Consider the following 25,772-nt stretch of genomic DNA (forward strand, 5'->3'; position numbering starts at 1 on the left):
CACAACACTATGTGTATATTTATGTACCGGTGATTTAATCCAATATTGTATTTGTACGCCTTTCTTGAGAGAATTGAGTTTGTATGCGGACAAAACTATTGATTCATATACATATTGCGTATGTGCAGACGCAAAACAAATAATTCGTCAAGAGAGTTTCCCTTGCATATTATTCTAATCTTGTAAATTACTGTTAACGTAATAAGTATCCTACCAGGATGTAAATAAAGCAACACAGCTAACGATTAAACAATGTCACTGCTTTATTTTCTCAAAGATCATGGATGTGATGACGTTGCCAACTTTCCCGCCAAATTGAAACTGCGGAGTTGGAAGTACTTTCTTCACCTGGAACTTGTGTTTGAAATGCTCCGTCAGTTCTGACTCTGTCCAGTTGCAGGAGGTAATGACCAGCAGGCCGTCTGCGGTAAGTAAATCTGCCGCTTTGTCAATGTAGGTTAGTCTTTTGGTTTTGGTATCTTCGGGATTTAGGCTGACGGCATCGTACGTTCCTTTATCGTGGACTATTTTGAATTTTCCCGCGTATTTGTCGATGTCTTCATTTAAAATGTCGAGCACCTGAAAAATAAATACAAAAATATTTATAAATTGCTTAGTCGTAAAAAGTATAAATATAAACAGTTACATAATCCATACGAAAGAAGAATAAGATTGTACTGATATGTATTTCTTTATGTTTGTAAATTTTCATGTGATATGTTTGTAAAAGCCCAACGGGCATTCAATAAATAAATAAATTATGTAGTTCTGGTAAATATTATTATGTATGTATTTTAAATTGGTTGTGAAACAGTGTAAACTCGAATGGTGAGCTCTGGCTCCATGAAATTAGCACAGTTGGGAATTTTTCAGTCAATGCAACAATTTTTTTCTTCTTAAAAATGAAAAACTGACATTCTCAGATTACAAATTATCCCTACTAAGAAGATGTTGCTTGTGCAATGATGGAGCTTAGCTATCTGAGGAATTGATCCCACTACACTTAGGTGGAAACCGAAAGCATGTGTCCATTCAACTACTAAGCAGTCGGTATTTTATTGTCCCAGAAATAACTGTTTACGTCTGTCAATAAAATTATTGACTATTAATGATCTGTTTTGCAGCAGTAAATAAAATTTTATGCTGTGAAAACTAAGCTCTGGCAGAGTGAAATTTGCACGACTCTTTTCGACTCTCAGTGATTGTCATTTCCACCATGATCAATAAAGCTTTGAAAAATTAATTTAGGTGACAGTAAATGAAAGAATGCAGGACTGATGTAAATAAGATTAAGAAAAGGACGCTTAGACGGTTTAGACTTTAGACAGAAAGGAGTGTAGAAAGACATGGCACGATCAAGTGAATCAAATACTTGAGTTGGGTCACGTCAAGCGAAGACTTGTGAGACGATTTATGGAGTAAAGAGTGTGCAAAAGCATAGTATTATATATAATCAACCACCATAACAAGGGCATGTGCCTAGCTTGGTGGTTTAGACATACCTAATAATTGTAATAACCATGTCATTGAATAAAGAAAAAAATTGTCTATCCTCTCAGCCTACCCCTGTGGAAATGTGGCACGATGGTTAATTAGTTAGGTTTTACGAGTTTTGTGAATGGTGTTTGCTAAGGTTGCCAGGAAAAAATTACACAAGCTTCAATTTCACGTAACAATCTTACACTGTCAGAATTATACAGGCGGAGTAGAATTACACACGTAAAAAAAAAACTGTTTTTAATAGGTTTAAATTTTAGAGTATTTACGTGTGTGTTTTAACCTGTCCCATAAGAAATTATTTTGGTGCTAACTTGCTAACTAACTAACAATTTTTTGTTTATGCATGTATTAATTTATTTTTAACATATATTCACATTGAATCACGCTCGATATTTATGTAAAAAATAAATAAGTAAAAATGTTATTATTAAGGTTCTATAAATAAATAGTCGTCATTTTTCGTGAAATTCTGGCAATGCAATATTTGTATGCGAAATTTACGCTTGTGTAATTTTGTCATGCAACCGGTTGGCAGTTTCGTTTACCTCGTATTTGACTTTGTAAGAGTGTTCCTCGGCTACGGTGGTAGCCAACTTGATGGCGGCTTCAGAGTAGTCTACTCCCAAGAGAGATGAGAAGCCTTCCTTGGACAGTTCTATCAGCGTCATGCCATTACCGCAGCCTGTAAAATAAAAATACAAAAAAGTTTTTGTTATACAAATACAGTTAAACCAAGTACATTACAAACACACAGACACGTTATTGTCTCACAAAATGTGGCAAGTAACAAACACACTTTCGTTTCCAGTATATTCAAATATGCAGGCGCAATTAGAGCAGTCCGTTCTGGGCACCGACTTGCTAAGGAGCCAAGTTGTTGATGATACCTAACACATTCCTATTTGCATCAATTTGTGCGCTGGTAACACCGCGCCTGCGCATCTGGAGCTTGCACACCCATTGCAGACCTGGCTTCCTTACAATCGTTTCCAGCAGCCGCTCCGGTTAATACCCTCCATTCAGTGTAGTAGTTCCATGTCCTTCTGACAGACCTCGGACCTACCTACTGCGCCTGGCGTTGCACGGACATGTAAGAGAGGCGACGGATTATCATGGACTCCTCGGGATTACATCAGCGCCCTGCCCCCGGAAATCGTCCCTGGCCTGTGCTCCTCACGCACCTTGCGACACCTTCACCGGTCTGCGCCTCGGCCCTGCGACATCGTCGCCGGCCTGCATCTCCTGGGCATCTGTCATCGGTCCGGAGTCATCTTTCATTGTCTCACTACCAAATCCCCAAATATTTAATAAATCTATCTGCGATATTCTAAGAGACCTTTTTGGAGTAATGGAGTCATTCACATAACATTACACTGGAGACCCCGACGTGATTTGAACACGCAACCTTCCGATTAATACAGCGCCCTTAAGATTTTTACTGGCGCCAGGGGCTGCTTGGCTCAGGGCCGTCGCTGACAAAGATAGAAATTCAAAGAATGTATGTATGAACGAAATAGATATAAGAGGGGGCAGCGTTTATGTGCTTAAAAGTTGCATTGGATACATACGCTTTACTACTCGCTTAAACTAAGACGAATATGGAACTCTGTACGAGATGACTTACTACGGTTGTCCCTCTTATACTTATGTGATACTACATTCGCTATCTCAATTCTTTAATGGCGCTTAAAATTATTACTATGTATTATTTAATGAGCGGGCAGCATTCTGCTGATGCGCTCATATCTGATTTCACAATAAATTTAACAGTAATTGAATTGTTTTAAATTGGTTTATATTAGTAGAACTATGACATGTTGTGGAAGTTTGTTTTCTATGATTGGATACAAAAGGTGATTTTTATTTGGAAAGTAATTGTATTATTATTTATAATAATAAGTAAGCTAATGAAATTTCATTCCTAGACTTTTACTAATGTTTTCCGAGTAATGTAAACACTTTCTCATCAGACACGAAGGCATTTTGGGACTCATGTGTGCAATTTAGTTAGAGATAGCAAACAATGATGCGTGGTAGTTTATTTAATTAATTTTTTTTATGGTGACGCCCAATGTCACTATCAAATGCAACAAATACTTAGTTGTGGAAAAATCTGGCGTATGTAATGAACAAAGAAACAAGTTTAAGGAGAATATACGACGGGGAAGTGAATGGCAGAAGAAGTCAAGGACGCCCGAGGAAGGCATGGCACGATCAAGTGAAAGAAATACTTGAAAAAAAGTAAACTTTTCAATTCTTTAAAATAATATTAGGTAAACCAGTAGTGTATTATTGTCGTCATCATTATTATACTAAACCAAAGTCGCTATTCGCGTCTGTCTGTTTGTGCGCATAGCTCTTATAAGCTACGCAACGGATTTTGATAGGGTTTTCACTATCATTTAGAGAATTTCTTCAACGTGAATAATTTACGTATATTATATTTATAAACAGTAGATAAAAGTCGAGCAACGCAGGGTATAGGTAACAAAGTCTTTAAGTTGAAACAAGTCTTTAAGTTGAAACAAGTCTTTAAGTTGAAACAAGTCTTTAAGTTGAAACAAAGATTTGTTTTTTTTTTTAAATGAGTATTAAGAACGATAGTTGTAGGTAAAAGTTTACCTAATATCATTTCCGGCTTAAAAATGCACCCAGTTTTCAGGTACACCAGAATTCACAACCTCAAAACTTTACTCCATAACCTCGAGCAACGGGTAAACGTCAGCTAGTATTCTATGCAACGGTCATACCAAATGAATTTTAGAATTAAAACTCACCTAGATCAATGATGGGGTCAGTCTTCTCCAACAAAGCACTATTCAGGAACCAGCGGACTATCCGCATCATGCTGTCTTCCCCAAACCATATCTCCCCAACGTCTCCGTGTCTCTTGTAATTAGCCATTTCAGAATTATACACCTTATCCCAATACACAGACGTGCCCAGTTCACAGCCTCCCAGTTCGCCATTTTCTTCATCCGACGACATAACAATATGTCTATTGATTGATAGTGGTATTTATCAAGGAATATTTATAGTTAGTGGTCCCGTGATGTTTTGAGGTTAGTTTGGTAATATGTTGATAATACCGCTGTTTGACGTTTGTTGTTCAGTGTTGCCGTTGCAATAATTATTAATTAAATAACTCGCGTATGAGCTATTGTGTGATTTTGATAAATTACAGTACTTAAAGGAAAATTTATTTTTATTATTATTTATTTTGGCTTTCACCCATTTTTAGGTTACATAAATATGGCACAAACGATAACTCAAAAAGGTTTTTGAAAAATGGAAAAATTTGCCCAAAAAATCAAGACTGGTGGACTTGCTTAAAACCAAATGAATTATCAGATTTCAAAGTACCTAGCACGGTCGATCGATAGTGGTTTTATCAATAATATCGGTAACTTACTTATAATCTCTCCTGAACATGACTGTAGACCGCCAACGTAAGAACGATGGTGCAAAACTACAAACTGTTTTTAATTTATACGACGTGAATTGTTGTTTGTACGGGAACGATCACAAGTTATCGACATTATCGATAAATTCTTTATCGATCGACCGTGTTAAATACCCAGGGGATGACATAATGTCAACAAATACAATAAAAGTTCTCAGTGAAGTAATAACTTTTCGACACCTTGTCAATCAAACCTCAACAGATAAGTCTCGGTTTTCTAAACCTGCTGCTCATAGGGCTGCTCAAGGCACGCCTTCTGTTTTGTATCTTTAATATTTGTCTGTTGTCACTATACACGGTGTCCGGAAACTCGTAGTACAAGCGGGAAACTGGAGAATCTACACCACATGGGGAACCCAAAAAAACATAAAGTTTTTTGATTTGAGCATTTTCAAAAAAAAAAAAAAAAAAACCAAAAAAAAATATTTTTCGGCTATTTTAGGGTTAAAGTTTTTTCTGGTGTTTAGGGTTGAATAACAGATGTTTTAACCCTGCAGAGCAGAAATATTTTATGATTACACCGGGTTAAATGAAGGGTGATTTCAAAATAATGCTTCAAATCCGAGTTTCTTCATTTGTTTTATTTTCAAATAGTTTTAATTAGTTGGGTACTTTGATCTTCAGTAATAATTTATAAGAATTTGATTAAAAAAAAAAAAAAAAAAAAAAAAAAAATCAACTTCAAACTCGATTTACTCGATAACGAAAGGTCAAAAGAAAAAAAAATTTCCTACAAAATCGACTCCAAATGTGATGTAGATTCACCAGTTTCCCGCTTGTACTACGAGTTTCCGGACACCCTGTATAGAAACGATGGTGATACAATTCCAGTTACTGGATAATGATGCGGCTCCAGTTATCCAATTACTTTTTTCCAGAGAAATAATCGCAACAGTCCAAGTGACAGCAAAGAAGCCGGTTCCACGTAACTGGACACTCAGGAATGTCGACCATCTCTATGAATGGATACGTCAGATATAAGTGGTTTATTTATACGTCAGATTAATGACGATATTCGGCGTTTCCTTCGATTCCTTCCCTTCGTTATTTGTTGCTCCGTCTTTGTAAAGTAATATCGTATGAAATAATGGTGTTAAATGTACACCACTTGAGATTATTTTAATGACCAACACATTTTTAAAGCAAAGTTTTAAAAAATAAAGTGTTTCGACTTTTCTAGTGACGTTTCTTCAACGATGATTACTTGGAATTGACCACCGCGCTTCGCCTTGTATGTAAGTAGGTTCTAGTTATGTTAACACTAGGACGGGTTGTTCCAGAGAATTTGAACTATTCTTCATATTTCAAAGTTAATTTCAAGTTCTGTGAAAGATTTTTTCAAGTTCTGTTATTATTTCAGTTCTGTCAAGCAACTAGCCTATAATGGTATGACAAAAGAACTTGAATAGAACTTTCACAGAAACCGAAAATGAACGTTGAAATTTGACGAATTGTTCAAATTCCGTGAAACAACCCATTGTTAAAATTATATATTGGTGCTTGTTTAATTTAAAAATGAGTGGTAAATACAGAGGAAATACGCACTTTTCATAGAAAAACTACTGTGTATCAGTTAGACAACGATAAGAAGTAAGTATTTTAGTTTCAGAATATGTAAAATATTGCAATTTAGTTATGTCGTAAAAAAATGATAAATTTGGCGTCTTTTCTTCACGCCATGTTTTGATATAATAATTTTTTTTTAGGTTAGTTTTATGTCTTAATTGAACCCAAACTGACAATCTATGATCCAGTTTTAGGGTAAATGGTTCACATTTTGGTTTAAATAAGAGAATAAACAAACTAACCTTAAAACTTCGACATCAACAGGCCGCCAAGTAAAAATCGGTGTTAATTTTAAAGAAAAAACTATTAAAATTATTTTGCGATTTCGGAAACTGAAATACTTCCGTCTCATTATTATCGAACTACTATTACAAAGTATTTTTGAAACAAAATGTGTCAATTAAGCATGTCCTTTCTATACATCTACCGAATAAGTTTGTTCATTATTGATTTACGGCCACTGTCACACATTAAACCCTAGCGATTAGTAACTTCATCTAATCCTGACCCTGAGTGAGCATCGTAAAAAAATCACTTATTCAAACACAGCAAACTTATTTGTGGTACCTTTAGTTTTAAGTACACCCTGAATAAGTGAAACAACTGAAACAAATGTGGTCAACGAATGCCCGCTCCATTCATTCCCCGGCGGGATTGATGAGGTTCACATGGCGACGCCTGAGGCCCTAATATGGCTCGCAGATCTAGATGTCCCCCTCTGACCCCCCACCATACGAAAGAAGAAGAAGAAGAAGAAGAAGAAGAAGTGAAACATGAAACAATAAATATAATTTAAAATATCATTCTCAAGGGCATAAATGCTAGACTTGAGTTCGAACTTTGATAGCCGTTTTCTCAAGCTCTTTGTTTCCAAACAGACTGAAATTCTGGAATAGTATGAAGATTATTGGTCTCCAGCGGAATCATTGAAAAAATTACATAAAATAGCATTTTTAGAAAAAATATCATTCTCAAGGGCATAAATGCAAGACTAGGGTTCGAATTTTGAAAGCCGTTTTCTCAAGCTCTATGTTTCCGAACTAACTAAATTTATGGAAAAGTATTAAGAATAATAGTCTATAGCTGAATCATTGAATTTCTTAAATAGTTGGTTGGTCATTTTGGTTTTGTGAACAATAAAATCGGTGTAAAACTAAGGACAGGTTGTTTCGGAGAATTTGAACAATTCATAAAATTTCAACGTTCATTTACGGGTTCTGTGGTTAAAGTTTGTATGATCCATAAATATACCACTCTCTAGATCGATATCTTCCGGCTTTTTGTATCCAACAGAATTATACAGTACTTAACCACAGATATACAAGCAGTACCTACCGTTCGGAGCAGAGCAGTAGACAAGGTAGAGGAAATTCAAGGCCATTTAAAAAAAGATGCGAACATAGACAACATAATTGCTCTCAGCCTACTCTATTCATTCACTAGCCCAAAAAAACTATTATAAAAATAAAAATGTCCTTGAAGCAGAAAAATGTCGAAATGTTTTCCAAGGGCAAGGTTCATCTGACTAAGAAAATAAACTTTTACAGTGCATTTCCTTAAGATGAAACTTGTTAATCTGAGAAGAAGAAACCCAAAATGACAAGAAATTTGCAAAAACACTGAAGAAAATTTCCAAAACATGATTGTCCGACAGTACGACGAAAAATTCCGACATTTTTCAGCCTCATGAACTCATGGTTACATATGTTTAAAAATCTTTAATTTCACCAAAACAATAAGATAATACAGGATAACACTAATCAATAACATGAATAAGTTTATCGATATAATAAATAACATTTATACGTTGTGGAGGAAGACATATGTCAAGTATGAAGCATTGTTCAAAAGACCGAACGAATAACCTAAAACTGAATTCACTTTAAACTTGAACTTACGTAGGTAGGTTGAATATAATATGTTTGTAACTCGCTGACACTATACTGGCTTATATTGTATTTTTATCACGAACAACTTTAACACGCAATATTTTCGACGGAAATGATAGTATTTCGGCAGCAAATGACAACCCGCGTGTATAAATAAACCACTCTCATTTTGTTTGAATGATTTGAAACATGCAAACGGCAAAATTCCGTCATCTCTTTCTGTTACACGAGTCATTATGGTAGAGAGCGAGAGATCAAACCAATCCTTCTGTTCTCACCAATGAGATCTGAGCAGTTAGCCATATTATTCGTTTTCTATAAGAATTTTGAGGTGGGCGTGGCGGTTTCAAATGAGTTTCAAGGCCAAAGCTTAGTTAAATGCCCCTGGTATGATCTGAACCAAAAACTTCTTTGTTTTGTAATTTTTTTCTTTATTTTTTCTGTTTCTCTTCTATAGTGTTCTGGTGTTGTAGTTCTTATGTTTAAAAGAGTGATGAGCATCAAGATGAAGAATATTTAGGACGGGTTGTTTCGGAGAATTTGAACAATTCATCAAATTTCAACGTTCATTTTCGGGTTCTGTGAAAGTCCTATTCAAATTCTGTTATTATATCATTATAGGCTAGTTGCTTGACAGAACTGAAATATAAACAGAACTTAAAAATATCTTTCACAGAACTTGAAAATTAACTTTGAAATTTGAAGAATTGTTCAAGTTCTCCGAAACAACCCGTCCTAAGTGTTTATTATTTTTAATGATGTGAACTGTTCATATAGAGAGGTTTTGTTACAGGCCTTACATATTTTTGCTGATAATAATTACCGTCACAAAACAGGGCGCTTTCACAGCAGTGCCATGGACCCTCCCAACATAGAAAGTGTTTTCATCAAGACTGAACCATGGACACAGGAAGAAGGCTCAGATGAAATGGCGTATGGGGATATTAAAATCAACCTCTCGGGTATAAAGAAGGAATGTTTGCAGTATGCTGAAAGTGTCCAGCCAACTAGTAAGTTGCATTGCATATATCACAGTGGTGCCTAAGATGAGCGCAGTCAGAACATCGACTTTGTTTCTACTTTCCTTCTGGTCGTACATTCTTTTGATTTTACCTTTAAAATATTGCTTTACATTCAACTAATGAACTAAGAAAACGTATATCTTTTTATGCTCTTAAGCAGTTCTTTATTAGTCAAGCTGTTCTCTGCTCCGATAATTCTTTTTATTTATAATATAAAGCGTACACAATGTGTTTTTGTGCTACATTAAATATGTATATAACCATTAAAAAATCATCACAATAACCCTGATGTATAGGCAGTGAGGCATTCTAGTGGAGGAAGGATGGATTTAGAATGAATGCCGTAGAAATAAGATTTCTGATGCGTTTGTGCCATAAAACTTTGCATGGCCGCGTTAAATTGAAAACTCATTTCACGTCGAATAAATTAAAAACAATTGGAAAAGTTTCTTTGGAGAATTCAAACAAACGATAAAAAAATCTGACATAATTTCAAAATTTTAACATGATTATTTTTTTTCTATTTTAAAAATTGGATTTATTATATCTCCTGATTTTTAGTTTAGTATAATCATTGATATTTGACACATTTACTGACGATTTATGCTACCTAGAATCTATCTGGCTACCTAGAATCGCATTGGCAATTGATTAAGAATACTTAATTGACAGTTTCTTTTTTTTTTAAATTTATTTTTTATTATATATATTTATAAGTATTATTATTTTTTATCTATGCACGTATATATTGTGTTATAATTTTTTACTTTTAATTTTAATTTTTAATAAACTTCTCTATGTTCCCGCCTTTACACACGAGTAATTTAACTCTCGTAAAGGTTATATATTGTATACATATATGTGTTTTTACAGTTTTTTAATCAATGTTGCAGGCTTAGTTACCCATGATTATGTTACATATATACGTATACAAAAACTAATAAAAAAAAATAAATATATATATATCAATGGTATTAAACGCGGTAATTATGCTTTTTAATAAGTTTTTACGGGATATTCCAACGTTTTTCCGTGCATAAACTTACTAGGATTCCCCTGGCACAGTCAAGCCGTGTTGTTGTATCTTTGGAAATTTAGAACTCATTTTCAAAATACACTATACAGGGATAAATATAATAACTTCCATATATATAAAATACAAATGTAAGATATTACAAGGAAACTTATCATAGGTACCTTGAAATATTTAATATCTGTAAATTGTTTTGTCGCTAAAACCTATTGAATTGTTTGTTTCTGTAATATAAAATAAATTTCCCTTGAGTAAATAAAAATCAATCCTTTAATTTATTTCAGGTATAAATGAACATTATAGACCCATCGTATACGTATTTATATACGGAATTTGTATCCGCTTAGATACTTCAAATAGCTTATTTATATCCGCAAAAGCTTTGTTAAACAATATAATGCAATCTAACAATACATACAAATAACCATTTAAATGGCACCGACCCACGACGAATTCTAAACTTAATACGTTCATGTCTTTACACGTATTGTTAATTTGATTTGTTATTCCAGGTAGCATTAGTGTGGAGAATGTACCCATCAAGGTAAAACCAGGACTCCAAAAAGAAGATGGAGGGGGTATTCCTTATTCAGAAAAAGATATAGACCTGCCAGATGTTAAAAAGGAATGCGTAGAGCACTCTGAAAGTATTACCGAGACTGCAGGTAAAATCGGTTTTTATTTGTCTGAATCAATGTAAACTTCTAGTTTCATTATAGATACCGACTTATTGAGCTTTATCCATCATCTTTTTCAGACATGATAACGGCCGTGAAGACGCATCCTGCAGAAAAACCTCATTCCTGTTCCCATTGTAACTACTCCTGCTCAGACAAATCACGTTTAACAATTCACTTACGCACCCATACTGGAGAAAAACCTTATGCATGTTCGTATTGTAACTACTCCTGCTCACGCAATTCAGCGTTGACAGTACACTTGCGCATCCATACTGGAGAAAAACCTTTTTCATGTCCCCATTGTAACTACTCTTGCTCAGTAAAATCACGATTAACAAATCACTTACGCACCCATACTGGAGAAAAACCTTACTTATGTTCCTATTGTAACCACACATTCTCACGCATTTCAGCGTTGACCGTGCACTTGCGCACCCATACTGGAGAAAAACCTTATTCATGTCCCCATTGTAACTACTCCTGCTCAGACAACTCTTCGTTAACAGTGCACTTACGCACCCATACTGGAGAAAAACCTTATTCATGTTCCTATTGCAACCACTCGTACTCACGAAATTCTTTTTTAACAGCGCACTTACGCACCCACACTGGATAAAAACCTTATTCGTGGTCCTACTGCTGCTTTTCATTTTCGTTAAAAGTAATTTTAAAGTCACGCTCTTACCCATACGGGAAAACACCAAATATATTTTCACATTGCAACTACTCGTACTCACGCAAGTCAGATTTAATAGTGCACTTAAGCACCCACACTGAAGTAAAACCCTGTTCAAACCTTATTCTTGTAACTTCTCCTGTTCAAGCAAATTGAAGAAATATCTTATTCATGTCCCCACCGTAACTACTCCGGCTCAGTAAAATCACGGTTGACAAATCATCTCAATTGAATGAAACTACTTACTAATATTACTTTTGTACCATTTATTGAAAACATAGTTATGTTATTATTACGAAATAATCTTAAACCTTTTGCAAGGAACAATTTTATGCTAGAAGTTACCGGCTCTGTGTAATTGTATTTGTTAGAGCCATCATTCATTGAAAGCGCTTGGGGCGGGGTATCGATGGGGCGCGATCTCGTCTATGTTCTGGGGTCCGATCTGATGTTCTCGTTCTTCATATAAAAAATAAATAAAAGCTACATGAATTTAAATGGAAGAATTCAAATTTTATGAACTTTTCGAATATGTTTGTGTACCCCCTCTACTAAGGGTCGCTTAGGATATGTATAAAAATGCACAGTCCACGATTCCACATTTTTTTGGGAAATACTGTAGTGAGAGTTGGTATAAGTACATAGCTACGCACAGAGATTCAAGACAGAACATATTTTTTTAAATATAAGAATAACAATAAAAACAAAGAATCAAAGGGAAAAGAAAAGAAACGAGAGTAAGTAGTAATAGAATAAATAAATACTAGAAACCATAACAATAATGTAACATAAATCTTTAATTTAAAATATGTTGATTATTGCACCAAATAATGCATCATATAATAATACTATTATTTTTTCACAAATGTACACTCTTCCATCCACAAGCAAATGCTTTTAATGGAAGAGTAGTATAAATAGAAAAGAGAAGAGAAATTATGTAAAACCTGAATTGTAATATTATGTTCAAAAGTTTAATTAATAAAAAAATAAAAATACAGTGTGAACAAGTATAAATGAATAAAAATAACATATATATTTATTTATCGCTCATATGCGTTAATTGGTCCATCGGATCGAATATTTTGCAGGCCTAAAGCTTTCTCCAATGTTATTAGATGCTCGATCCCGTAGTCAGACGGGATTCAATGATAAGGATATTGATGGAGTTGTCGATCCTTTCTCTCATTTCTACCACCCTTTCCATCGTTATTGGGGATGTGGTAAGGAGACAAATGTAAGAGGTTGTGAGCGTTTATTGAGTATAGTTGTGAGAGATGACTCCGGACCGATGCTCGCGCAGTCGGTGAACTTGATCGGTTGCGAATTTCGCAGGTCGATGGTCAATACCACAAGAAGCGGAGATGAACGGAGTGGTGTTGTCGAGGCGATGAAGTCGGTGACACAGCGTTGACCGGACTTGCTGACGACAGTTGGTGTGCATCAGGTGTGGAAGCATGTAGGTGGTGTTCATCACTAGTGAAGACGTTGAGTCTTCCTGATACTCCAATGTGAAGTAAAAGCCGAAGATGCTGTGGATCTTGACGGCTTGACGCGAACGTGAATGGGCTCGATGTGGGTCGCAACGTTCAAGTAGCTACCGCTACAGTTCTCTTTTTGAAATTGGTCCAGACCTCGCATGTATTACAAAATAGTAGTAGAAAAACTAAGATGACCAATATTTTCACCACATAACCGAAATCTTCTACTAAGCATGTTACATTTTATACTAAGTGCTGGTCGCTACCTGTTGATGTCAACAACATCGGTTAACTTATTAGTGATGATGTGTCCTAAATATTTGTTTATTGTTTATTATAAATTAATGTTAAACAGTTTCCAATACGCAGTCTCACAACTAAAAGCAACAAATTATACCGAAACATTTGCATGTGGCAAATTATAAAAGAAGTTCTGACTCAATATCCACCGGCGGTAATAGGTACATTAGAAATTGGCGATTTGAGCATACAAATGTTTCCTACTTTATATGCGGAAAACAATGATAAAATTCTTGATCATGCCAATAAATGTTTTTTTTTACAAATATAGGATCAAAGTTAGTAAAACAAATAACCTACGCCAATGACGTTACCTACACAACGTGATAATATGCATTTAAAGCAAATGAAGTTCAAGAATAAGGAATTTTATTTCAAACTGATAATGGCTACTGAAATTGAGAACATAATTACTTCCTAAAAACCTAATGAATTTTTTGCGGATTCAGGGGATCACGTCATAATCTGAAGAGTAAAATAAAATTTCTCAGAGAAGAAATTACCTCACCACTGAAACATCTTGTAAGTCTGTCCATAGCCAATAAGTCTCAAGTGAGCGCTTTATTTACGAGTCTCACGATTCCGAAACCTGCTTTATGGCGAAATGGCGAGTTCACTCAGACGGTGCCATAAATAAACCAATTATCACTGTGTACGGTTCTGAATGTTTTAATTTTATTTTCTATGTCCCATTTTGTAAATAATATTATATTATTCGAATTTTTATTTTGAAATATATTTCTTGTTTTTGATCCCAAAGACAGGCATCGCTTTGGTAGAGATCACTAAACCTAAACATTATGTCATCGGACCACTACAGACATTTTCCAACGAAGATGCCATGTTCTTATATAAAACGACTTTCGCTAGAGAACGCGTGCCGACTCGGTGTAAAACTCGAACGTTGACTCTCACTTGAACAGCAAAAGTAGACGGGCTTTCAACTAAAAACTTGATCAACTCTGTTGAAAAGGTATTTACGCTTGTCGATTGCTTTCAAGTGTCAGTCAACAGAGAGTTGATGACAATCATGTCTGAAAGGTGTAATATTTGAACGAAATCTTGTTCAATAAAAGTCGTTCATCTAAAATCGCACCGTCTGAATACGCCAATCGGGGATTTTTAAGTTTAATTTTATTTTCTTTATTATTTGTCAGTTTTCAATGGATATTAGAGTTGGTATGTAGAAGGGATGGGGTTCAGTGATTGGGATACTGACACGGAACCTGTTATTTATCCAGTTACTTTTGGAACCAGTTCTTCAAAAAGAACAAAAGCCGTTGGTGGTTTGCTAGAGAATTTCCTAAAATAATTCTGAGGCTGTCTTTACACTTGTAAGTTTTTTCCTGTAAGTTGCTCACGTAAGCGACTTACGACAAATTTACCAATGTAAACGACACCATAAGTCACTTACCGTAATTTATACCAAGTTACGGAAGTTTTTTTTACGTAAGTTTTTGACAGGTCTAATCGCTCACGCGGGAATTTACGGCTCTCTCACAGCTTATCAAAACAGATTGATAAGTTGAGACGCTTACGGTAAGTTTTGACGTCACTGTCGGGATGGTAAAACAGAAATCTGCAACACTGACAGGTCTTTCTGCCGTTGCTCCTCGGGACTTGTTTATTTGTCGCCATGAATAGCTTTATGAAATAATACACTGCAATAATCTATGGAGACTAACATAACATTATTTATCATTAACACTCATGTCATGTTTAAAAAATGACTTCACGAACTGATGGATCAGCTATCAAACTTCACAACAAATTAATATCTCCAATGAATGCATACAAAAATGCAATACAAGAATACATAGAAAACATTACCTGACGCCAAAAATCGAAGAGTCACCATTATTTTTTTTAACTAACTAACTAACCATCACGCCGTTTCCACACACTTCTTGTCTCATTCACATTCATACATCGTCTAATACATACTCTTCTATTATTCTAACTCTTAACATGGCCCGATTCAAGTATCTGATTTACTTGGTCGTGCCATGTCTTCCTCGGGCGTCCCCGACTTCTGCTACCATTCACATTTGCATCGTATATTCTCCTTACACTCCTTTCTTTGCTCATTCGCTCTACATGCCCAAACCATCTAGGCGTCCCTTTCTTGATCTTACTCATTACGCTTACATTAGCCTTGTACTCTTTGCGGATCTCCGCATTTCTCACAAGATCGTAACATGGTGTTACACTCATACGCCTAAGGAATCTCATTAATTTTTCAGCTGGTGAAATGGCATTCCGAAAACAAGTATCATTCTTTTTTAATTACGGGCCAATCATTTCCAATATGTATTAGAAGTCAGTTACTATAATTTGGATAAAATTAAAGAATTTTTGTTGATCCTCAATTCTTAATTCTGCCGTTAAACGAACGTAAGCCCCATCAGTACTTTTTCTTCGAAGCCAACTCCTAATCCAACACACTCTGCGGCCCTTACGTTTTTGTTTGACAAAATTGTGCATAATATCGCAGCGGCAATCCGTTGTGTGCGGAAATGGGTATTATATGGGGATCCATGATCTAACCGCAAATAAACAAATCCCTGTTATCAAATATTACTAACTGACAACTGTCAAAGTCGGCGGCAACGCGTTGTCAGGAAGCCATCTTACCAAAAATAAAATTACTGGTGTAGCGGTCTCTGTGAGAAGTTCGTAAGTTAAACTTCCAAACAACTTCCGTGAGCATTATTTACGATAAGTTGGATGCATATGTAATCGCTCCTGTGAGTAACTTATCAAAAATTTACGAAAGTCGTAAATTTTACTTACAAGTGTAAACCGAGCCTGAGAACATTTTGTCATTTTTAACATTTTTATTTTTGATAAATAGTGCAAAAATGAACAAGTTCTAGAGGAATAACATCAACGGATCCAGCGACAAGGAGCCGGTTCCATGTAACCGGGGCAGGAATATCGACCATCCCTATGAATGGATATGTCAGATTAAAGACATTATTCGGCGTCTCCTTCACTTCCGTATCATCAGTAATTGTTGCTCCGTCTTTCTAAAGCAATATCGTGTGAAATACTCAATAATTGTCTTCAATTTATACCACTTGAGATTATTTCATTGACAAACACATTTTTAAAGCGAACTGCTTCTAATTTTCTGGTGTCTTTTCTTCAACGTATATGAATAAAATTGACCTTCGTGCTTCGCCTTGTATGTAAGTAGGTAGGTTCTAGTAATACTAACGATGTAACACTTAAACTCGTAAATTGGTGATTGTTTGTTGTAAGATTGATCAGTTTTGACAGCTTTCGTGATAATATGAAAACATATTGAGCTACCCAACACTAACCAGGTTAACTAGTGACGTATGAGAGTACACGAGTTGGTTCATTGTTAATTTACGGCCACTGTCGCAAGTTAAAACCAAGCGATTAGTAAGTTCATCGGAAGGGACACGCTTAGTATGTACGCACATTAAAAAGAAATTTTGTTGTAATTGGATAAAAATGAGAAGTAAGTAATTCAGTTTTTGCAAATGAAAAATTGTGCATTTTAAAAGTTATGTCGTTAAAATTCTAACCGTTTTTTACTTGGCGGCTATTGTTCATTAACAATATGTCAAAGTTTTAAGGTTATGTTAGGTTAGTTTAGGTTTTAAGTTTTCAAAATTTTAAGGTTAGTTTTTCGGTGAATATTCTAGGTCGCTGGCTTAATACGTTTTTTTTTAAACAAAACCTTTTAATTCGCCTTATTTACTGTAAAAGGAAACTGATTACATTTGGGAAATTTTTAATTTTAGCATTTTAATTTTTAACTACGCAAAATGAATATTTTTTTCGTTGTATGGGATGACAGTCAAGATAATATCTGTTGATGTCATTTTCTTATGTTGGTATTCCTAATACTACACGAGTGGCTACTACTACTACTCTATGCAAATTTGGTAGGTACTGTTTTGGCCGAACTCTGAAAATAACATATAGGCATTTAGGCATGTTTTATAAATAAATAAATATTAAAAAAAGGTTAGATTATTATAGCTTAGGTCAGTATAGGTTAGGTTAGGATAGGTTAAGTTAGGTTTGGATAGGTTAGGTTAGGATAGGTTAGTTTTTTTATTGTTAGTATCTTCTGCGGGTACCTTGCTTATTACACACAATTCTTTTTTATCATTTTGTACTTTCCTACTTTTTATCTTCATTTAATTATTTTGTTAATTTTTTCTAAGTATTTTATATATATTCCCTTGTGAAGAGCCGTGTTTATATTTGGCAAATGTTTCTTAGTGATTTTACCCGTACTTTCCTCCGTATATCTGTTGTCCCTTATTGTTTCTGCTTCTCTTTTAAGTGTAATTTTTGTATAGTATAAGACACCTTACCATTGTCTGCACATTTTTTATAATAATATTCCCTTTTTCGCTGCTGCATATTATGCTTTTTCATTTCCTTCTAAGCCTTCGTGTGCTCTAACCATGGAAATTTTACACGGTTTTTATTTTCTTGGTATGTTCCTAATTTTCCCAAACATTCTCTTACTATTTCATTCGTAGTTCTTTCTCCTCTTAATGTTTCTAGTGATGATTTGCTATCTGAGTTTATAGTAATATCTCTACCTATTACACTCTTTGTTTCTACCCATTATATAGCTTTTGGAATAGTTAACATTTCCGCTTGGTAAAGTGTGCAATAATCTTTCAATTTAAGACTTTGAAACCCTATCTTGCCAAACTACTTATTCCTGCACCCACTTTACCGTCTTGCTTGCTTCCGTCTGTGTACATTTATATTGGATCTTCGTTAATTTTATTTCCCTTTTCTAACTTGATCGTTATATCTTCTTTTACTATTTTCGCTGGATGCGGTAGCTCGTTTATTCTGCGCGTTGTCATTATTTCCCTGTCAGCCGGAAGGAAGTTAGGTGGTTTTCCACTTCTATTTATTCTACAAGCATCTTTACCCAAGATAGTCTTCCGGAACCCAAGATAGTCCTCCGGAAGGAATAATAACCTGCCTACAGCCGCAGTATAGTTTTTAAGCTCCTTTTAACACCACTATAATAATAAAAATAACAGTAAAGTATCTAAAGATAATTAATTTATAATTATGTTAGAGTCAGTAAACTCATGTTTAGGAACTCTGTAAAATAAAGTAAATCAAAAGTCAAAAAAAGTAAACTTCGGCTATTTTCAGATTTATTGGTGTTGTCCCTGCTAAGGCTAAAGCTGAGGTGGTGGAGTTTGTTCTGTACCCTTTATCAATTCTAATTGTCTATTCTTAGGTTAGGTTTGGTTTTATCGGGAATACAAACATATGAAACTGTCGCTGACACATGAACGAAATTATTAAAAATTAGAATGTTAAAATTAAAAATTTCCCAAATGCAGAGAGTTTCCTTTTATAATACTTATTAGATCCCGAATAATTACCAAAGTAAATATATCAAAACGAGGCGTGCAGAAAAGACGTAAAATTTTCAGTTATTGAAATAGCACCTAAAATGCATTATTTTCTATTTCCGGAAATTGGAATACTTACTTACGCAGTGGTTTTTTTATGAAAAGTATTTATTATTTCCTGTATATTTACCGTAAGTTCATCTAATTTTGACCCTGAGTAAACATAACTTTTTTTTTTCATTTCTTCAAACACAGTAAACTTCTTTTGATAAGTACTTCTCAACGAAATATGCTGGTTCTTTATGCAATAAAAGCTGTCAAACTACGTTTTTTACATAAGTTAAAAATAATTTCCCGCGGGGCCTATGTCATCCTTGGGGATGCTGTGTGGGGAGTTTTTATAAAGAGAGGAAGTACAGAGAAGGAAAGAAGTACGACGAGTGGGTAGGAATGTGGGTTCAGTTTGTCCAGGAGTGACGGACGTTTGAATTCATCCCTTCCACTGTGGTGTAAGGCGATTGGTCGAGTGAGTCCTGCTGGTGAGGTAAAAATATCTGCCTCAACTAGTCTACGTGGGCAGACGCATCCGAAGTCCTATATATTCCTCACCCCATGGACCAGTGCACCCCTGACAAGTCACCAAACATAACGAACCACTTGGGGTGACCTACCTTGGTTATCCAATTAAGGTTCCCGGTGCGCCGGTACCCATACCCGTTTTCCAAATTGTTTGTCGATTATTTTTTAATGATATGGAGTGTTTATATAGAGAGGTTTTGTTACAGAACTTACTTATTTTCAGCTAAGAAAAATAACCTTTACATAACAGGACGCTATCACAGTAGTGCCATGGATATTCCAAACCCAGAGTGTGTTTTCATCAAGACTGAACCATGGTCGCAGGAAGAAGGCTCAAGTGAAATGGCGTATACAGATATACAAGTCCACCTCCCGGATGTAAAGAAGGAATGTTTGGAGTATGCTGAGAGTGTCCAGCCAATTAGTAAGTTACATTGCATATCACAGAGGTGTTTAAGATGGACGCAGTCAGAATAGCAACTTATTTTCTACTTCCCCTTTTTTGTCCATTATTTTGATTTTACCTTTTAAATATTCATTACACTCTACTGACGAACTCAACTAAGAAAACAATTAACTTTTTATGCCCTAAAACAATTCCTCATTCCTCAAGCTGTTGTATTGTTATATTTTATCATTAAAGTAAATCATCTCACGTTCTCTACTCCAAAAGTTATTTTATATTATAAGATAATACATGAAACATTTGTTTTTGTGCTCCAATAAATATGTATGACCCGTAAAAAATCATCGGACCAACCCTGATGTATGAGCAGTGAGGCATTTAACTGGCAGAGGAAGGATAAAAGTCGACTGAATGCCGTTGAATTGAGATCTCTGAGGCGTATGTGCGGTAAAACTTTGTATGACCGCGTTATAATGCGAAGAACCAGAAATAGTTCAAGGCTGACACCACCTTGCATTAATCATTATGCTTACATTAAGAACTGGACGTTTAGATGGTTTGAGCATGTAGAGTGAATGTTAGAAGAAGTAGGTGATGCCCGAAAAACATATGGTGTGATAAAGTGAATCAAATGCTTGAGTCGGGTGAGGAGTGTGCGCTCAAAAAAACTTGTGTGGTGGTCTTCTTCTTTGGTTAGTCCTGCTGATAGCTACTTTAAGCCCAATTCTCACTTTTTATGTTTATTAAAAACAAAATTAATGTTGCTGCAAACGTAATTTGCAGAAAATATATTAATCACTAGCTATTCTCTGCCAAGCGATGCTGTGGCTCACTCTGTCTATCCAGATAGAAAATAAATAGCGCGTGTTAATTTTAAGTCCAACAGATGGCGAAGTTTTTACCTCTTACAGGTGACATCTACATAATATAGGTACATAAAAACACAAGCGTTTTCGAGTACACAAAGTTGTGTCAAAATTACAAAACAATTGGTGAAGAACTTTCGGAGATTTAAGATTTCGAACAAACGAACATTTACATTTTTATTTAAATATATTTCACTTTATAAATGGTTCATCTTATGTACCAATTATGGTGGTACATAATATGAACCACCATAATAAAGCTAGGCTTGTGTGCATGGGGAATGTCCCATACACACAAGCCTACTCCCAACTCCCCCTTCTTCGTGATTTCTTGGTGGGATCTTTAAAAGTTACTATTTTACTTTCTCAACTCTCTCTAAACTCATTTTAAAAATACATTGTATTATAGTGAACCGTTGATGACAGAACAACTTATGTATAAATTATTATTAAATTTTCATTCAGCAACAGCAATTCTAGATACTTAATTTTCGTCCTCCATTTCAAACTTTGCCCTAAATAAAAATACCACATATAAGAATACCTTGAAATATTTAATATCTGTAAATTGTTTTATCACTGAAACTCCATAGTAAAAAATAAATAAATCAATTATTAACGTACCTTTCCCTTTAGAAGATAAACATCTCTTCTTTAATATATTTCTGATTAAATCGACAAACTGAACCTGATTATTGATATTTATACGATGGGAATTTGTATCCGGTTAGTTACTGCAAGTAGCTTTATCAGCATTAGCTTTTTTGAACAATTTACTACAATCTAACAATAAATACAAATAATCGTTTAAATAGCACCGACCAGTGGCGATTTTTTAACGTAATACTCATGTCTTGATATGTATTATCAATTTGTTGTTGTTTTGTTATTCCAGGTAGCATTAAAGTGGAGACTGTACCCATCAAAGCAAAACCAGGACCCCGAGAAGAAGATGGAGAGAGGATCCACCTTACGGAAAAAGACATAGACATAAGAGATGATAAAAAGGAATTCTTAGGGCATTCTGAAAGTATTACCGAGACTGCAGGTAAAATCGATTTTTGTTTGTCTGAATCAGTTTTAATAATCTTCGAGTTTCATATATATACTGACTTATTGAACTTTATCCGCCATCTTTTCCAGGAATTATAACGGTCCTGAAGACGCATCCTGGAAAAAAACATTCGTGTCCCCATTGTGACTACTCCTGCTCAGAGAAATCACGTTTAACAATTCACTTACGCACCCATACTGGAGAAAAACCTTATGCATGTTCTTATTGCAACTATACCTGCACACGCAATTCAGCGTTGACAGTGCACTTGCGCACCCATACTGGAGAAAAACCTTTCTCGTGTCCCCATTGTAACTACTCCTGCTCCCAAAAAACTCGTTTAAAAGTGCACTTAAACACCCATACCGGACTAAAACCTTATTCATGTTCCTACTGCAGCTACTCATGTTCTCTAAAGGGAAATTTAAAAAATCACATTCTTACCCATACCGGAGAAAAACCTCATTCATGTCCCCATTGTAACTACTCCTGCTCAGAAAAAGCATATTTGATAGTGCACTTACGCATCCATACCGGACTAAAACCTTTTTCATGTTCTCATTGTAACTACTCCTGCTCACGCAAGTCAAATTTATCAGTGCACTTACGCACCCATACTGGGCAAAAACCGTATTCATGTTCCTACTGCAGCTATTCGTGTTCTCTACTTGGATCTTTAAAAAGTCACATTCTTACCCATACTGGAGAAAAACCTTATTCGTGTTCTCATTGTAACTACACCTTCTCACACAAGTCAGCGTTAACAGTGCACTTACGCACCCATACTGGAGAAAAACCTTATGCATGTTCTCATTGTAACTGCTCCTTCTCACACAAGTCAGCGTTAACAGTGCACTCACGTACCCATACTGGAGAAAAACCTTATCCATGTTCTCATTGTAACTATTCCTTCTCGCACAAGTCAGCGTTAACAGTGCACTTACGCACCCATTCTGGAGAAAAACCTTACACGTGTTCCTTCTGCAACTATTCATTTTCTCGAAAGGGAACTTTAAAAAGGCACATTCTTACGCATACTGAACATAAAAACCTTATTCATGTTCCAACTGTTACTACTCCTACTCATTAAAGTCAGCATTAATATTGTACGTGCACCCATAAACAGTGCACTCTCATAACCCATACTGGCAACAAACTTTATTCATGTTTCGACTGCATTCGTGTTTTCATTTCTCTCATTATTACTCATTCCAAATGAAAACTATTCTTATTTTTCGAAGAAAAGTTCTTTTAACCAAATATCATTTTGTGACGGCATTATTTATTGAATGTTTATCTATCTTCGTAACAGTACAATTTTTTTCTTTCACATTTTTTTAAACTACTCTCCATTTTCAAGTCCGATTTAGAAATTTGCATTTAATTTAACCTTGTGGATAAAAGTGAATACATGACTGTCAAGAGCTGGTGAGATAAGCGGTGGAACGTTATAAAAGTTAGGTATTTGTAAACTTGAAATATAAATTTAAATACGAAATACGAATTCGGGAATCTCGCAAGTGAAAACATGGCTAGACTCAAACATACTTACACTTAACATATCAAAGACAAAATTCACAACATACAGTATAAATAGCACGGGACAGCCAAAAAACAACACAAATACCATAAAAATACACGAATGTTTAAACACCAACATCTGCGATTGCCCTCCTCTAGAAAAAAACAGAAAAAATAACTAGGAATCGTAATTTACCATAACCTTAGATGGATACCTCACATCAAACAAATCACAAATAAACTTCTCAAAACAATACGCATTTTCCTAAACATAAGAAACATATATAAAATAAAACAATTGGAAATAATATATTTTGCACTTTGCCAATCAATAATAGAATATGGAATTATTGCTTGGGGAGGAGCAACAAACTCGGCTATCAATTACATAGAAACCGCTCAGAAAACGATCTTAAAGGTAATATTAAAAAAACATAGACTGACTGATACAGACCAAATATTCAACAGCTGTGACGTACTTGATATACGCCAATTATACGTTAAAACACTACTAAACTACATTTTTGACAAAAAAAATAAATTTCAACATACACAAAATAACACTAACAGACCAGTTAGACAAGCGTACAGAGAAAACATAAAAACTCCGACAGTAAATTCAAGCTTTGGACAAAGACACTACCAATACCATGCTATAAAAGCTTTCAACAGTGTAAAACTTGAAATTAAAATTGTGGAAAATAAAACTAAAAATTACAAAATGGATTAAAGAACCAAAAAGACAATATTACCAAAATGTCATAGCATAAAATAAAAATAAAACCTACACGTTTCACACAAAACCAATATAAAAACACATCACTCACAAACACACAAGATTATTTTCATTGTATTATTTTTTTATTTTAAATGTATTATTATGTATTTCGTATTTTTAATTTTAAATGTATTATTTTATTTTTAAATGTATTATTTTATCTTTGAATGTAATATCTAGATTATATTTTCATATTATAAAATGAAGGCCTCAGCACGGGCAAGCTACCCAGTGAGGCCTACATTACTGGAAAACATAAATTGTAAAAAATAATGTACCAAATAATAATAATAATAACAACAACAAAACACCCACACTTTATAGTCTATTAAAAATACATAAACTGAACATACCTTTTATGCCAGTAGTTTTTAAATTTAATGCCCCAAAATAAATAAAAAATAGCATCGACAATAAATAATGTAATTATTAAAGCTAATGTGTTTTAACCAACAAATTCAGTTAAGAATTCGTTAGAATTAATAGATTACTTAAAGAATTTGGAAATCCCTAACCACGTTAAGTTTGTGTCCTAAGATGTAATAAATTTATTTCCAAGTATCCCCAAAAGAAGAATTTGCTAAATTCTTCAATTATCGATGTTATTTTTAAACGCAATTACTTTTGACTGCTTTGGCAGTTTAGCGAGAGCTTATAATAAAAATTAAAAATTCCTATAATACTATATTTAAATAAACAGATGGCTTAGCGATGGCCAGTATTATGGAAGTTTGTATTATGTTATTTTCGGAATTTCGCTCCCCTTATTCCTATGTTATTTTTTTCTCACTAACTCAAATTCCATTTGTTAATTAATTAATTATTTTTGTTGGTATATTGTATAAAAATGGTTTGCTTAAATTTATTATTTAATATTATTACGATTTATTTACTAGTTACACTTAGAAAATAAATTGTTTAATCCGTCAGTTTATCGTTTACCTATGTACTTTTTTCTTTCTATTGGACGTATTTACTGAAAATTACTCCGACAATGGTGCCTCCTTCATGAAGTATATTATGTAACTCAACATTACTAGATATGACATTTAAATTTTAGAGCTAAATAAAAATATTAAAAGAATAAAAAACTTACACTACAAAAGTATAATACCTAAAAATCACGAAAAATTATTTACTTTGTGCACCTCGATTCTGCTTTTTTATATTAGTTATGGATATTTGACAAAAAGGGACAGCGCTATATGGTTGCATGTATATCTTCTTTTTTTCTTTAGTGAGGCGAAACGAGAAAGAAATTATATAGTTAGTATAGCGTTACCCCTAATGCCGTTTTTAGACGTTTCCATTATAGTTGATCAACTTTTATTGAACGACAGGATTTTTAACTAAAAACATGAGCAACTTTGTTTAACGAAGTTAACTTATTAGTTAACGTACTTATAAGTTAAGTATACGCTTTCAAGTAGTGAGTTGATCAACTAAAATCGAAACGCCTGAACCCTCTATAACCGCTCATACTGAACGAAAACCCCGAAATGGCGGTTCAGACAGTTCGATTTTAGTTGAACAACTTTAATTGAGCAATATTTCAATTGTGCAAAGTTGCCGAATTGCTGTAT

The 25,772-nt window shown here is 34.5% G+C and overlaps 2 protein-coding genes across 2 annotated transcripts; one reads left to right on the forward strand and one right to left on the reverse strand.

The window, feature by feature from the left end:
- Positions 1-239: 239 nt before the first annotated feature.
- LOC149414935 (EEF1A lysine methyltransferase 2) lies at positions 240-4,608 on the reverse strand. Its single transcript, XM_089643144.1, has 3 exons — positions 4,278-4,608; positions 2,046-2,182; positions 240-579 (listed from the first exon to the last, which is right to left on the reverse strand). The coding sequence occupies exons 1-3, from the start codon at positions 4,486-4,488 to the stop codon at positions 256-258; spliced, it is 672 nt and encodes a 223-aa protein (XP_089499270.1). The 5' UTR covers positions 4,489-4,608; the 3' UTR covers positions 240-255.
- Positions 4,609-5,975: 1,367 nt separating this feature from the next.
- Positions 5,976-24,941, forward strand: LOC149414936 (uncharacterized). The gene is made up of 7 exons (XM_089643416.1): positions 5,976-6,198; positions 9,212-9,428; positions 10,986-11,138; positions 11,231-11,767; positions 19,788-19,988; positions 21,732-21,884; positions 21,980-24,941. Exons 2-7 carry the CDS (start codon positions 9,275-9,277, stop codon positions 22,978-22,980), a joined length of 2,199 nt encoding a protein of 732 aa, XP_089499542.1. The 5' UTR covers positions 5,976-6,198; positions 9,212-9,274; the 3' UTR covers positions 22,981-24,941.
- Positions 24,942-25,772: the final 831 nt, after the last annotated feature.

The sequence above is a fragment of the Hesperophylax consimilis genome, chromosome 19 (genome assembly GCF_061612785.1).
Source record: "Hesperophylax consimilis isolate HC1 chromosome 19, BYU_Hcon_1.0, whole genome shotgun sequence".
In the NCBI taxonomy this organism is placed as follows: Eukaryota; Metazoa; Arthropoda; class Insecta; order Trichoptera; family Limnephilidae; genus Hesperophylax; species Hesperophylax consimilis.